Genomic DNA, 14,589 nt, shown 5'->3' with positions numbered 1-14,589 from the left:
TGTCTATAGTCACGCTGGCAAAGATTTAAAAATGTGTATATGTTGGTGGAAGGCTGGGTTGCATAGGGCAGCAGGATGCAGAGGGAGAAATCAAAATACTTCCAGCTGTGATGATTCAGTTCTCCTCTCTGAGGTCAGAAACCTTTATTCATGTACACTTGCTTTGGGAGTCAGCTCAGTGAGAACTTTGCCAAGATTCAGTGACTATGTCTAAGTACTTTAGGGAAATGATTCTGTTTGACACCTGATGATTACTAGGAGTTTTTTTTAGGGCAATATGCAAAACATATTTATCTGAGACCTCATAGATTCTTGAAAGCTCCTCCATGTAATACCAATCTTCTGTGAGAGGTAGGGATTTCTGTCTTTTTTTTTTCTGAAGGACTCTCTAAAGCAGGGCTCAGCTCTGTATGGCCTGTGGGCCAAATTCAAGTTCTGCTATATTTTGTAAGGCCTAGGAGCAAAGAGTGGTCTTTTAAAATAGTGGTCTTGTAAATGGTCTTTAAATGGTCTTGTAAAAATATAGTTTTATTGTATTTTAAAATGTAAAAAATATTCTTAGCTCATGGGGCTATGCAACGAGGCTGGTCAGATTGAACCTCTGGCTACACTTTGTCATTGTGGGTTAAATGGTCACAGGAGAGCAGAGCAGGGAGGCTCTCTCAGAAGCCCTTTGGTTTAATCTTTTTGCCTTTAAATACAGTGAAACCAATTCATACACATGTCACACTTTGAAGATCCACCATTTCATTGGTGTGGGTTCTCCCTTCATCTATATAGATCACAACCACTCCATACCACAGCTGAGGGGCTTCAGGAGTTTTAGTGGCCAAAAAAATGAACCAAATATCCGTGATTCTGGCAATGAGTCTCTCTGAAATTAGCTGGGCTGGCCTTTGGCCAACAGACCCATAGTCTAGCACTAGACCCACACTCATGGTCTTCCCAAATTCATGGGACCTGTTCAAGCCGACAAACACTGCGTTAGCATGATATGGGGAACCCAAGTTTAGGACCAAATGATAAGGCGTGAGAGGAGATATTTAATGGGAGAAACTTAAAGTGCTTTGTAAACCTTAAGGCAATATATAAAAATGTGAGTCACCATTATCATGATAATTTTCACCACCTTAATTCCTGGAAAGAGCCGTGGTCTGTTTCTTCCTTATCTATTCTAATTATTCTATATTATTCTAATCTCGAATTATTCTCTTTCACTTTGTATGTACTTGCTCCATGGTTTTCCCCACACATCCATATTTGGATCAATTAACAAATCAAGCCATCAACAGAAATTTATTAAGCACATACTGTGTACAAAATACTTTACTAGCTTAGATTCATTCTGTTAGAAACACACTTGACACACAAAAAGGTATCAAGGAAAATTTATTGCAGCAGAGTTCAGAGGAATTGAAGGCTTTGGCCAAAGGGGACCCCACCCCTCTTTTCAGGTGGAGGGAGGGCCTTCTATATTCATTCCTCCTGAATGAAAGGGTAACTCCCAAGTAAGGCTACAGGAAGACTACAATTTGTTCAGGCCAATGAAAGCCCTTTATACTCTTCCAAATTTCAGACTTTCTGCCACACCATCCGTTGACTTCATGTTCTCCTTTCTGATAGGCTTTCCCTCAAACAACTTATCAAGCCTGCACACAAGTCTCTGACCTTTAATTTGACTATGTTAGGTCACAACTCTGACCACTTAAAGCTGGGAGTTTTAACCCTGTGGAAACAGAACTCCTTCCTCATTTCCCACAATTCCTTCGTTCATTCATTCAATAAGCCTGACCACCTACTAGGTTGGAGAGGGGAGAGGGGGAGAATACAAAAACAAACAGACAAAAATAATCCCTGCCCTTAAGGATTCCTGCTGCCAACTTTGTACTGGTGAAATGCTGTATTTGCAAAAAATTATATGCAAAATACACATGAAGTAATTTTTCTGGTGGGAGAATACTAGTCATGGATAATTAGGGGAGGCTTTCTGTAGTAGGTGACACTTGAGCTGAGCTTTTGAGTCAAGCAAAAAGTAAGCAAGCATTTATTAAGGGCCTACTATATGTCAAGTAGTATGCTAGGTGATGGGAATATAGAGGCAAAAATGGAACAGTCCCTGCTACAAGAAGTTTCTATTCCAGTGGAGGAGACCTCATGCACATATATATGTACACAGGCACACACACATATATGTATATGTATAACACATACATAGGCATTTAAGAATCACATATAAAGCAGATATATAACAACCTTGCAGGAGAAGTCACTGGTAGCTAGAAGTGGGGGATGGGAAGGCAAACCCCCAAAAGCCTTACACAGAAATGTGAGGTGAGTTTTGAAGGAAATCATGAGTTTCTAGGGATTTTTTGATGCAAAGACAATGAGGGAGTGTATTCTAGGTCCTGGGGACAGCCTGTACAAAGGCAAAGACAGATGGAATGAGAGTTTGGAGAATAGTTGGTAGCCCAAATTGACTAGAACAAGGAATGAATGAAGAAAAATAATGTGAAATGAGTCAGATACCAAACTGAGGGATTTTATTATCCTAAAAACAATGAGAAACCACTGACAGTGTGTGAACAGAAGAGAGACATCGTTATACCTGTTGTCTTCTTCCACATATCTATTTGGCAGCTGTGTGCAGGATGCATTGGACAGGGGAGAGATTGAAAGCACAGATATGAGGCTATTTCAATAGTCTAGGTAAGAAGGAAGAGCTTCATGTAGGATTAAGACCATGTCAGTGGACAGAAAAGACAGACTCAAGAGATGTGTAATTAGAACTGATATTTGACAATTGACTGGATGCAGACAGTGAGAAAGAGTCAAGGGTGACTCTAAGATTGCAAACCTTGTGAACTGGAAGGGTAGTGGTATTCTCATTAGAAATAGAGTTCAGGAAAAAGGTTGATCTAGGGATTGGGAGTAGTGCGTGAGAATCCTAAATTCTCTGTCTTGAGTATGAGAGAGTTATCTAATTGGAGCTGTCCAGCAGCTATTGGGTCTACTGGGTCATCTGTATAAAGATGATAAAGATCTGATGAGATCACCAAGAAAGAGAGAGAAGGGAACTCAGGACAAAGCCTTGAAGGACACTCACGTTTAATGATGAAAGATGCATGATGACCCAGCAAAGTGACAAAGGATTAGTCAGCCAGGTAGGAGGAGAGTTGAGAGTGTAGCTATGAAGTGAGGAAGAAATAATGGGCAATGGCTTGAGAGACAAGCTGGGGCGGCATGTCCTATTTTTCTTCTTTGACTTTTCCCCGGACTCAGCAAGCTACATCATTCCATTCCATTCTATAGAATAAGGACCTGCTAGGCCCAATGACTCTACTTGAGGCAGTGTGAGAGTCTGCCCAGGCCAGCATCTGTAGGTTGGGTGACTAAGAGATAGGGATATTGGTGGGGAGGCTGAGCAAAATTACTTTGTCAATTGGGAAAGATGGGTGGAAAAGCTAGACAATTCAGACCACCTTCCCCCTCTGCTTAAATAAAATAGCAGAATTACACCATGAATTTGGAGGTGGGATAAACAAGTGTCTGAATGAATAACTGCCTCTTCTTCATGTAGCCTGGCACTTTGGGAAGGCCCAAGCCTCATTTAAACAGGCAATTCACATGTTCTACAGAACTCTCTATTCACTTTCTCCAGCCCCTGATTTCAATTTCTTTGAAAAAACTCCAGATTTGGAGTAAATAGGCCTGGGTTCATGTCCCTGCCTTGCCAGTGGTTGTGAAAATGAAAAGAAATCAGTTGAGTATTTACTGTGCAACAAATCAGAGCTCACAGTCTAGCTGGGGAGCTAAAACTGTTGGCTTGTTTTGAGTAAGAGTGGGGAACATGCAGGCTTGAGGCCACATATGGTCCTCTAAGTCCTCCAGTGTGGTCCTTTGACTGAATTCCAACCGCACAGAACAGATCCCCTATAAAGGATTTGTTCTGTAAAACTTGGACTCCATCAAAAGGCCGCACCCAAGGACCTAGAAGGCCACATATGGCCTGGAAGCCACAGGTTCCCTACCCCTCTTTTTGAGCATATGCTCCAAATGGTAGGCTTCAGGGTACTTTTATGCCCTAATAATTTGGATCTTCTCCCTCTTTCCCCTATGTAGACACACAGGCACTGACACCCACACAACCTCGTGGCCAGGGCTTTGGGATGACTGGTTTGGGCATTTAACTTCTCTTCCTTGAGGTTTTTCTTGCCACTATGGCACCACTACTGCTACTGCTCCCTCCCCAGTTATTCACTCCCCGCAGGGAGCTCTCTCCACTAGCCTGTGGTTTCCTCATACCTGAGCTTTTCTCATCTGCAGTCATCACTCCTTGTTTGGGTGAAACTATTTAAGGGTGCTGGCAGTACCTCCCATGCATCAGTGGTGGGGAGAGGCCTCACCAAAGACAGAGCTGACTTTGCATGCTGCCTGCCTCAACTCACCATGAGTCCCCTTGGACAGGTCATTTTCTGGAGGTAGTGTATTCATCTTTCTCTGTTCTTGGAAAAAGAGATTGGGGTCGGCAGGAGTCAGTGGTAAGGATTAGTTAGGTGGCTGTCCCATTGGGTCTGGGAAGTACCAGTTTCTGTGCAGCTAGGGCATCTTGGAGAGGTCATTTCCTGGCCTAGATCCAACCCCAGCTAGAGGAGATGTGAGATGTGACTCTGCCACAGTTCTAACTCAAACCTCAGACCCATTACTAGGGACTACTTGAAATTTAGAATGGGTTTGGTTTTTTTTAGCTATACCTGATCAAGGAGGGTTTACCCCAGTTTGAAGTCAAGATGCTGGTGCTGAAAGAGGCTGGTGAGAGAGTATGACACAATGGGTGATTGTTTTCTTTGTGATCTATCCAGGTCCTAGATAAGGTGGCTGGGCTCTTCAAAATGGAAGGGGGATCAGCACCAGTGACTCTGCTTTGATAGCTTTCTATTTAAAATCAGGCATTACTGATGCATGGAATCCCCAGAGGTAGATCCCAGAATAAATAATAATAACCATAAAAATACAGAGCTTATTACATTTCAGGAACATTGTTGGGGGGAAAGGGAAGGACATGGTCTTGTGAGCTCATCTCCAGGTGTGGAAACTGACTTCACCAATTCAGACCAACAACTCTTCTGGAACTGAGTCTTAAGAGAACTGCTTGGGGCAATGACAGGAGAAATAATTCACCCACATCAAATAGCTCTTCTATGACAGAGGCAGGACTTGAACCTACATCTTCCTAACTCTCTCTGTCCATGGAGCTGTACCATATAATAGAGATTTAAGCTTTGTAAATCACTTAAAAGTGACCATCACATCAGGACCTCACAATTCTATGAGGTAGATATGACAGATAATATTCCCCAGTTTATAGATGAGAATAGATTGAGAACCGACACCTATCCCTCTAGTAAATGAGAGAACCAAGATCCCAAATCTCTGGTTTTTCCCATACTCTAAGAGTGAAAAAAATGTCTAATCTTCTCTATGCCCAGAAGGGTTATTGGAATTTCTTATTGCTGAGAAATTCCCATTCTCAGTCCCTCACAGTGATTCAGTAGGTTTCATTTATTCAGTCCCCTGTTAACACATTCAAAGAAGCCCAGGAGCAGTGGCTTAGGGAGTGCTCATTGATGCTCAGCCCCAAACCCAGCCCAATGGAGGGCTTGTATAGACAAGATAGTAGAGCCCAGACTCGGCTCTCCTGGAGTTTCCAGGACCTATGGGGACTAGCAGCAGCAGGGGCACCATGCTGCATGGCTATGTGGTTTGTAAACCTTCAAGCTGCAGAAATGTGAAGTCCAGTGTGGGCAGAGGGGAAGAGCTTTCAGTGGAGATGCATTGCCAAGTCCTATACTAGGAGCTGGAAGACCCTCTCTACCACTCATTGACTAATCAGACCATTTTAGACAACTCCCAGTCTTAATTTCCTCAACTCTAAAATAAGAACAATCATCCATTCAAAAACGTATACTGCAGATCATTGAGATAATGTATGTAAAATATTTGGGGCAGCTAGGGAATGCAGTAGATAGAGTGCTGGGTGCGGAGTCAGGAAGACTCATCTTCCTGAGTTCCAAACTGCCCTCAGACACTTACTAGCTGTGTGGCTCTGGGCAAGTCACGGTACCCTGTTTGCCTCAGTTTCCTCATCTGTCAAATGGGCCAGAGAAGGAAATGGCAAACCATTCCAGTATCTTTGCCAAGAAAATCTCAAATGGGGTCACAGAGTCAGACACAACTGAAACTACTAAACAAGAACAAATGTAAAATGGGAGCTGACTGCTATTTGCATGTGTTCAGGGGATGAACAGTAAAACCTTTGGGCCAAGGCAGTTTTCCAGACAATTCCAAACTTCCCCAAGGGAAAGAGGCAAGGTTCAATGGCAGATTGCCAATCTTCTGTTCCTTCCACATTCTTTCGCCTCCTAGTCTCAAAACAATAACTGTCTTTCTATACAGACAAGAAAAAACAGCCAGTCCCTTTGATGAGACACTTTGTGAACCTGCCCCAAAGCCAAGACTTAGAGCAAGCTCCTAGGATGATGGGTCCCAGCTGTGGGTAGCATCAGAGGGGTAGGAGACCCTTTGGCTCCAAGGGGCCATTCCCAAATCATTAGGGCAACAGTTCTTAGTGGTCCCCTTTAACAATCTGGTGAAGCCTATGGATTTCTCAGGAGAATGTTTCCAAATGTGTAAAATACATTAGATTACAAAGGCAACCAATTATGTTGAAATACAGTGATTAAAACATTAAAAAATAAACAAGTTCCCAGATCCCAGGATAAGAACCATTGCATTCTCAGGAATTGGAGGGTAGTGGAAAGAGCAGCGGATTTGGCCTTTAGTCTCAGCTCTACCCTTTATTCATTGTGTCTCATATGACTTCTCTGGGCCTCAGTTTCTTCAAATGTAAAACGATAGGGTTGTATTAATTGATCTTTATTTTTTTTAAAGTTTCCACTCTGATATTCTAGGACTAACGTTCTATTGATCTAAGAGCAGGTTCCAGAAGGTATATTGAATTGGATATTAAAAAACCTAGGTTAAGATCCTGCTCTGCTATTCAACAGTTCTGTAACCTTGTGAAAATTATTTAACCTCTCAAGATCTCAGGTTGCCCATCTATGAAATGAGGAGATTAGGCACCAGTGATACAGGAGGTAAAAGCCCTGACTCTGGAGTATGAGGAATTCTGGTGCTAGGCACCTCTGTGACTTTGCATAAGTCATTTCATTTCCCTAGGCCTCAGTTTCCTAATCTGTCAAATAAAGAGGTTGAAGGTCTAATGCTAGTGTTAGGCATCTAGATCATCTAGCTGCCTCTCACCCTCATCACTGTAGCATTGGTTAATAGAATCATTTTCCTTTCTCAGCTTGCTAGCTGGTTGTCTTAGAAAAGGTCTACGAATACATGGATGTTCTCTCATTTCCCAGGAAAGAGTCCTTTGGGGCCACCAGATGATGTTAAATTTTGGTCCCATGAGTAAAAGAAACAGTATGGTACACTGAAAGACAGTGAACCTTGGCATCAGGATGAGTTGTAATTGAGTCCTACCGCTGACAAATATTGCCTGTGTGACCCTGGGCTGGTCATTTAACTTCTCAGTGTCCCAGGTATTTCTGAAAGTCTCTAAGTTGCAACTGATATACATTGATAGAGGGCATTTCCCCACTGGGAGTTCCCTACAACAGTGGAATCATAGATACAGACACATACACACAAAAAGCTTAAATGCCAAGCAGCCCCTACTCCCACCCACTAACCTTGTCCTGTACCAACCACAAACCAATCTCCAGTATTGGGGGGGGGGGGGAAGTGGGATGGTTTAATGGCCCTACCAGTTTTTCAAGGGCAATCTGGGCAATATCCGTGTCTGCTTGCCTGCCCTTACATGCCCACCTATGCTAGGGATGCCTCATCTCTGGCCATGCTCCTACCCAGAATCGCTTCATCTGAGCTTGAACCCCAGCCTGGTGCTCCCCTTCCCTCCATGTCCATTCTACTGTCCCTATGTCTGACTCCTGTTCCATTCGAAATCCTTCTTCAGGCAACAAGTGTCTGTTGTTCAGGGGTGTGTGGGCTTTCTAATGATACACCGACAACCAGCCTGACTGGTTTTTCTGGAGGATTAGCAGCAGGTAGGAGTTCGAAATATGGGTTCCCCCTCCCCACTCCTTCAGAAACCCACTAGAGTCAACAGAGGCTCTTCTTGTTGGCTAAGCTAGGGCATGGCCCATTAGCATATTTATGCCTGGCCCCCACAAGAGCAATGTGCCATGTAGGCAGGGCTCTTTTCAGAAGAAGCAGCTTCTTCCACCCTCCCACCATCCAGTCCGCATCTGCATCTGCCTCTGTGGGCAGCCCTGGGAGGACGTAGCCGCTAGAAAACATGTCCTTTGTACACAGGTAGGTCCCACTTTAGGCCTTTGGAGCACCAGACAAGGTGTTGGGGGACCTGGGTCTGGTTTTGTGACTAAATATGACAACTGGCTGTCTGTATTAGGGCTTAGTCATTTTGCTTGTTTGGGTCTCACTTTCCTCATCTGTCAAAACAGTGCTGTTATGAGAGAAAAGTTTTGTCATGCATAACAGTCCTGACTAACATATAGGGTTGGTATAACGATAATGAGGGAGAATGGGTGTGAACACAGCTTGTGTTGTGGACTCTGGTTTATCAAAAATTCACCTTCTCATACGAATGTTCTTTAAGTAGTTGAAGGAACTGTCCAATTTCAGTTCAAGGTTAGTGAACATAAAGAGGTTGTTTTTTTCCCATCCAAATTCATGGGTTGTGTGCAATCTGTCCATGGATAGGCACCAGATATGTGGTAAAAAGATATGAGTCCAAATCATGCCTCAGTTATGTTAGCTGCATGACCCCTAGGTTTAGATCTCTTTCAGATCCTCAATTTCTCATCTGTGGAATGGGGATGATGATAATACCTGTAGAATCTGCCTCCCAGGGTTGTGAAGCTCAAAGAAGATAGTGTTTCTACAGTCTGTTGCAAACCAGAGTGGAATGTACATGTGAGATGTTATTATTATTTGACTACCTATTCTGTCTGAAGTATTCTAGAAGCCATCCTGAAGGTCCCTTGCCACTGTGAACCTCTGGCTTTAGGACTCTATGAGTACAGATGACCAGAGTAGTCAGTGAATGACATATCTGTGTAGTATGAGAGGACCAAGGATGACTGCTGCCCAGAGGGATTGTCATAATTTATAGGAACCACTTTCTACTCCTACAGCCCTTCCTGATTTTCAAAGCCCTGTCACAAAAATCCAGGACAATCAAGGTAGGAATAGAAAGATCTGTTTGGTATTTCAGAGATGTCTGGGTGGTTCTGGAGTCATGGAGACCTGAATTCAAATCTGACTTCAGATGCTATGTGACTCTGGGCAAGTCAATCTTTACCTGCCTCAGTTTCCTAATCTGTCAAATGGGGATAACAAAATAATGCTAGCCAGTATTTTTTTTCCCCATCGCACCATGATGAGCATTGGGAGTCTAGCCTTAGCAGACAGCTTCAAGGATGATGAGTATTAATTACCATTTGTTGAGCATCTGCCAATGTCAGGGCTATAACAGAATTCTGGGAACACATAGTCCCTACCCAGTCCATTGGCCAACTAGATAAGATACAAGCGATGATAAATCTGAAAAGCTGGAGCTACTGAGAGCTCATTAGCACTTGGGTTTCAATTTTCTTCCTTTCTTCTTCCCCTAGTGGAGGCTCATTGTTTTGAAGGATTTATTTAGTCACATTCTGAAGTCTGTTTCAGGAGGTTTCCCTTTAGGTGTGTAAGCCTAGGGGAAAACTCTGAAGCAAAGACTCTTGGGGGAAGGGATGTAAAAAACTATCCCAGAGGACAGATAACAAAATCTATCTTCTTCCTCTTGACAGAGAAAACAGGGTAGAATGCTGTACAAGTCAACTGTGGTCACTGTATCATAGGTTTGTGAGCAATTTTCTTTGTCAGAAAGAATGGTTACCATTGAATGTACAGGAATGTGGGGAAGCAGAGGAGTACTTCCAGAAGTCATTGACTTGTAAAACCAAAAGATATAAATAAAATTGATTTCTTAAAATTAAGAAAGAAGAGAAGGGAAGACACTGGTAGGGGGACAGAGGTGAGGAGACCTAGACTGAAGCAGGTTAGTGTGGAAAGGCCTCCAAAATAATGAGGGAGAAAGAAACCAAGGGGTTATGGGGCAGCCCTACTCTGGAATCTCTCCATCCCATTCCTTAGTTGTCAGGGTGTGGCAGAGCTCAGACATCCCAGATCTTTCAGGACAAGGGATACCGAGCTTGGCAATCAGTAAGAAAACTTTTCTGGCCTGGTACGTGTACCTCTTCAGAGCATGGGAGCGAAGGTCCAGCTAGCAGGACATCAAGACCTCATCCCTGTCTGAGGTGGCAGGGTCTGGTTATCTCCCAGGACCAGGACGTGAATAAGGAAGATGAGAAACTATTTGTACTCCTGGAAGCAAAAGGCTCAAACAGGTGCCAGTGACAGATGGTCATAGAGAGATGTTGCCTTATTGGCTCTTCCCTAATTGTAATATGTTCTCCTGTGAGGGCATATCTGGAATCATCTGGCACTGGGAGGATAGGACAGTGCAGATCTCAAAGACATTTTCTTGCCTCATCCAAAGCCCTGGGGAACATTGTCCCACTGAGCATTATTTAATAGGCTTCCCAATAAAGGTTTGGATTTAAGAATCCTAGGTACTATCTCTTCCTTTTCCTTTCCTCTCCTCTCCTCTCCCTTCCCTTCCCTTCCCTTCCCTTTCCTTCCATTCTTCTCTCCTTTCTTTTTCTTTTTCTCTTTCTTTTTCTTTCTTTTTTCTTTCTTTCTCTTTCTTACTTCCTCCCTCCCTCTCTTCTCTTCCCCTCTCCCTCCCTCCTTCTCTCCTTCCCTCCCTCTTTTCCTTCCTTCCTTCCTTCCTTCCTTCCTTCCTTCCTTCCTTCCTTCCTTCCTTCCTTCCTTCCTTCCTTCCTTCCTTCCTTCTTTCCCTCTGTCTTTCTTTTCTTCCCTCCTTCCCTTCCTTTCTTCTTTCTAATCCTTTAATGCATGATACAGAAACTTGTACACACTTTCATTCAGTAACTTCAGTATCTATTGTGTTCAGAGGTAAGAGAGACAAAGTCCAGTAGGGGGATAGAACACAAACATGGACAATAACAATATACAATATTCTGAGTGCATTATAGACAACATACATTGTCTCCCTAGACAGACTTTCAGGTTTTATTTATAGACCCTTAGGGATTATTCATTTTTATCTTTGTATTTCAATTGTCTAGGACAAGGCAGGAGCTTAATAAATGTTGATTGACTGATTAATGAACAAAAGGGGTACATAATAAAACATATTGTAAAATCCTAGAACAAAGGTGTGTGTGTGTGGGGGGCGGAGATCACAGAAGGCTTCATGGAGGAAACGGCATTTATTTGGGGTTTTAAAAAACAGGCATTAAATAGGGATTAATTGTTTGCCAGCATGGGGAAGAGTATATTTTAGATCTTTTTTACATTTCTGAAATTTGACATCATCAGGTTTGAAAGCTGTGTAGAAATACTTCAATGGGGGGGAGATTCACTACCTCAGTAGAGTTATGCCCAAATACCTTGTTAAGCCATTAATTAGTTGTCATACTGCATACATGAAAGCCAACCAATATAATTATTCCCATTTGACAGATGTAAAAATTGAGGAAAGGTCACTCTCCTAACAACTCACAGCAGATTGGTGCCAGAGCCAAGGTGAGAGCTGACAAGCTCTTGCCTAGAGATCTGCAAAGGAACTCTCCATCATCAGATCAACTGTGTCTCTTGTCTTTCATTATCTAAACATGCCCCATGTGGCCTCCAGGCTGCAGGTGGAACAGAATCTCAGAGGCTATGGAGTCCAATCTCTTACCCCAGGTGGGATTCCTTTCTATAATATACCTGACAGATGAGCATTCAGCCTTGGTCAGGATACCACCAGTGACAGGGAGCTCACTATCTCACAAGTGTCTTTTTAGTTTTTGGACAGGTTTTACTTTTAAATAGTTCTCCATACTGGCTAAAAACTTGTCTTCCAATAACATCTATCCATTAATACCCACCACAGGGCTGTCATGAAGAAAAGGAATCAGACTTTTCCTTGTTCAATTGTTTCAGACTCTTTGTGACCCCATTTGAGGTTTTCTTGGTAATTTACCATTTCCTTCTCCAGCTCCTTTAACAGATGAGGAAACTAAGGCAAACAGGAGTAAGTGATTTGCCCAGAGTCAAACAGTAAGTGTCTGAGGTTAGATTTGAACTCAGGTCTTCCTGAATCCAGGCCCATTGCTCTATGGCACCTCCCTAGCTGGTCCCAAAGATCAGGAACTGAATCAAGGGAGGAAGTTACAGAAAAGCACATTTTAGTTTGATGTTAGGAAAAAGTTCCTATTACTCAGAGCTGCCCCAAAGTGGAATGATGTGAATCAAAAGGTGATAGACTCCCTGTCACTAGTGGTGTTCAGGCAGAGGCTGGGTGCTTGCTTGTAGACAACCAGCTAAAGCCAGCTAGGTGACCCAGAGGATAGAACACAGGAGTCGGAGTCAAAAAGACCTAAGTTCAAAACCTTACTGTTTGTGTGACCCTGAGCAAGTCACTCTACCTCTGTCTACCTCAGTTTTCTCATCTATAAAATGGGGATAATAATAGCACCTACCTCCTGGAGTTGCTGTGAGGATCAAATGAGAGATTGTTTATGAAGGTTTGTGTAAACCTTAAAGCTGTAAGTAAAAGCCATGTATTATTATTAGTAGAGTAGATTCTGTTCAAATATGGATTGGTCTAGATGACCCCTTATCTCCTTTCCAACTGTCTTTCTTAAACCCAATTCTTTTCTCTGGAAACAGGAAGAAAAGTGATCATTCTTTTTCTATATGAAAACCTCTCGCTTTTTTCAAAAAAAGCTATCACGGTTCCCTCTAAGTCATCTCATTTGTCTTAAGGATATCACTTCCTTCAACCATTCCTCACATAACAAGACTTCTTGAGTTTTTGCATCAGACTGGTCTTTTCAGAATTGGTCTTTTCCCTGCAGTCACTCCACTTTGTCAATGTCCTTCTTAAAATGTAACTCCATAGTCTAGGGCTGAGTCCGGTAAAACCATTCCCGCCCTTGTTCCACACTTTGATTGTCTTAATTCAGCCTAAGATCACATTACTTCTCTTTTTCTTTTTTTTGGCAGTCACATTAAATAGCTGGCTCATATTGAAACTGCAGTCAGCTAATGAACTGCTCATAGCGAGATCTCTCCCACCTTGCATTATTTATACCCTTGATTTTTTTAAGCCTAAATGCCAGATTTTTTATGTCTTTTTAAATATTTTATCTTGTTAGATTCAGCTTGTCATTACAGCTTGTCAAGATTCTTTTTGATTCTATACCTCTTATCCGATACATTAACTACCCTTCCCATATTTGCACTATCTTTAACTTTGATAAGCAAGTAATTTATGTTTTCACTCAAGATGTTGATTTAAAAATGCTGAAAGGACAGGGCCAAGGACAGAATCATTTGTCACACCAATAAAGATATCCCCCAATTTGGACTGATTCATTAATCATCATTTTGGGGCTATGAGCATTCAACTAGCTAAGAATCTACCTATGTAGGTATTATCATTTCTATCTTATCCATAAAAACATTGTAAAAGATTTGGTTAGATATTTTGATGGAATGCAGATGTATAGCTACCATGTTTCCTCATCTACCAGACTAGTAATTCTATGAGAAAGGTGGAAGAGATTACTTTGACAAACTTGTTCTTACTGAACCCATGCTGGCTCCATGAAATCATCAGTTCATCTTTAACTATCTCTTCTAAAATACTGCTAAGGATTGATATGGTTTATTAATCTGTAATTTCTAATATCAATCAATTTTTGGAGGTTTAAAGATTTTATTCAAATTGTATTTCTAAGTGGCAGTAGGCATAATGTTCGTCATTTCATCATATATGACTCTTTGTGACTCCAGTTTGAGATTTTCTTGGCAAAAATACTAAAGTGATTTACCATTTCCTCCTCCAGATCATTTTAAAGATGAGGAACTGAGGCAAAGGCATATAAGGTTGAGACTTGCCCAGGGTTACACAGCTAGTAAGTATCTGAGGCCAGATTTGAAAATGAGTCTTCCTGACTTCAGGCCTGGCATTCTATCCATTGTACCACCTAGTTGCCCAGTGTTTGTAGGGGAAGGCATCTAATTCCAGACAAATGGAAGACCTGACAACATATCCATTAATTTGCTTAAAAAAAAAAAGAAATTGGATTAAAGGAAAAAAATGCCCTTTTATTAAGCATTAGAGCCAGGAACTGTTAGGTAATGAGGGTTACAGGGAGACAAATGAAACTGTCCCTACCCTCAAGGAGCTTACATTCAATTGAAAAAGCCAACATCTACATATATAGATAAATACAAAATAGACATAATTTTTGGAGGTGTTGGGGAAAGATACTAGTAGTAGAGGGAACAGAAGAGGTTTCACATCAACAATGGGACATGAACTGTGTCTTAAAGGTAACTAGGGATTCCAAGAGGTGG

General features: G+C 42.1%; 1 protein-coding gene across 10 annotated transcripts in view; it reads left to right on the top strand.

The window, feature by feature from the left end:
• The first annotated feature begins 4,431 nt into the window (after positions 1-4,431).
• The window catches only part of VTCN1 (V-set domain containing T cell activation inhibitor 1), a 97,661-nt gene continuing 87,503 nt past the window's right edge, over positions 4,432-14,589 (top strand). For 5 of the 10 annotated variants that reach the window (XM_072644495.1, XM_072644494.1, XM_072644488.1 and 2 more), the window contains exon 1: positions 8,187-8,400. In XM_072644495.1, coding sequence (XP_072500596.1) covers positions 8,384-8,400 — 17 coding nt within the window. In that variant the 5' untranslated portion in view covers positions 8,187-8,383. Of the gene's footprint in view, positions 4,479-8,179; positions 8,401-14,589 lie in introns of those variants that run through there. The other 5 variants (XM_072644486.1, XM_072644493.1, XM_072644491.1 and 2 more) reach the window with 5 other exon arrangements.

This window comes from Notamacropus eugenii, chromosome 2 (genome assembly GCF_028372415.1).
Source record: "Notamacropus eugenii isolate mMacEug1 chromosome 2, mMacEug1.pri_v2, whole genome shotgun sequence".
NCBI lineage: Eukaryota > Metazoa > Chordata > Mammalia > Diprotodontia > Macropodidae > Notamacropus > Notamacropus eugenii.
Note: the sequence above shows the minus strand (reverse complement) of the source record. Positions and strands in the feature narration are given on the sequence as shown.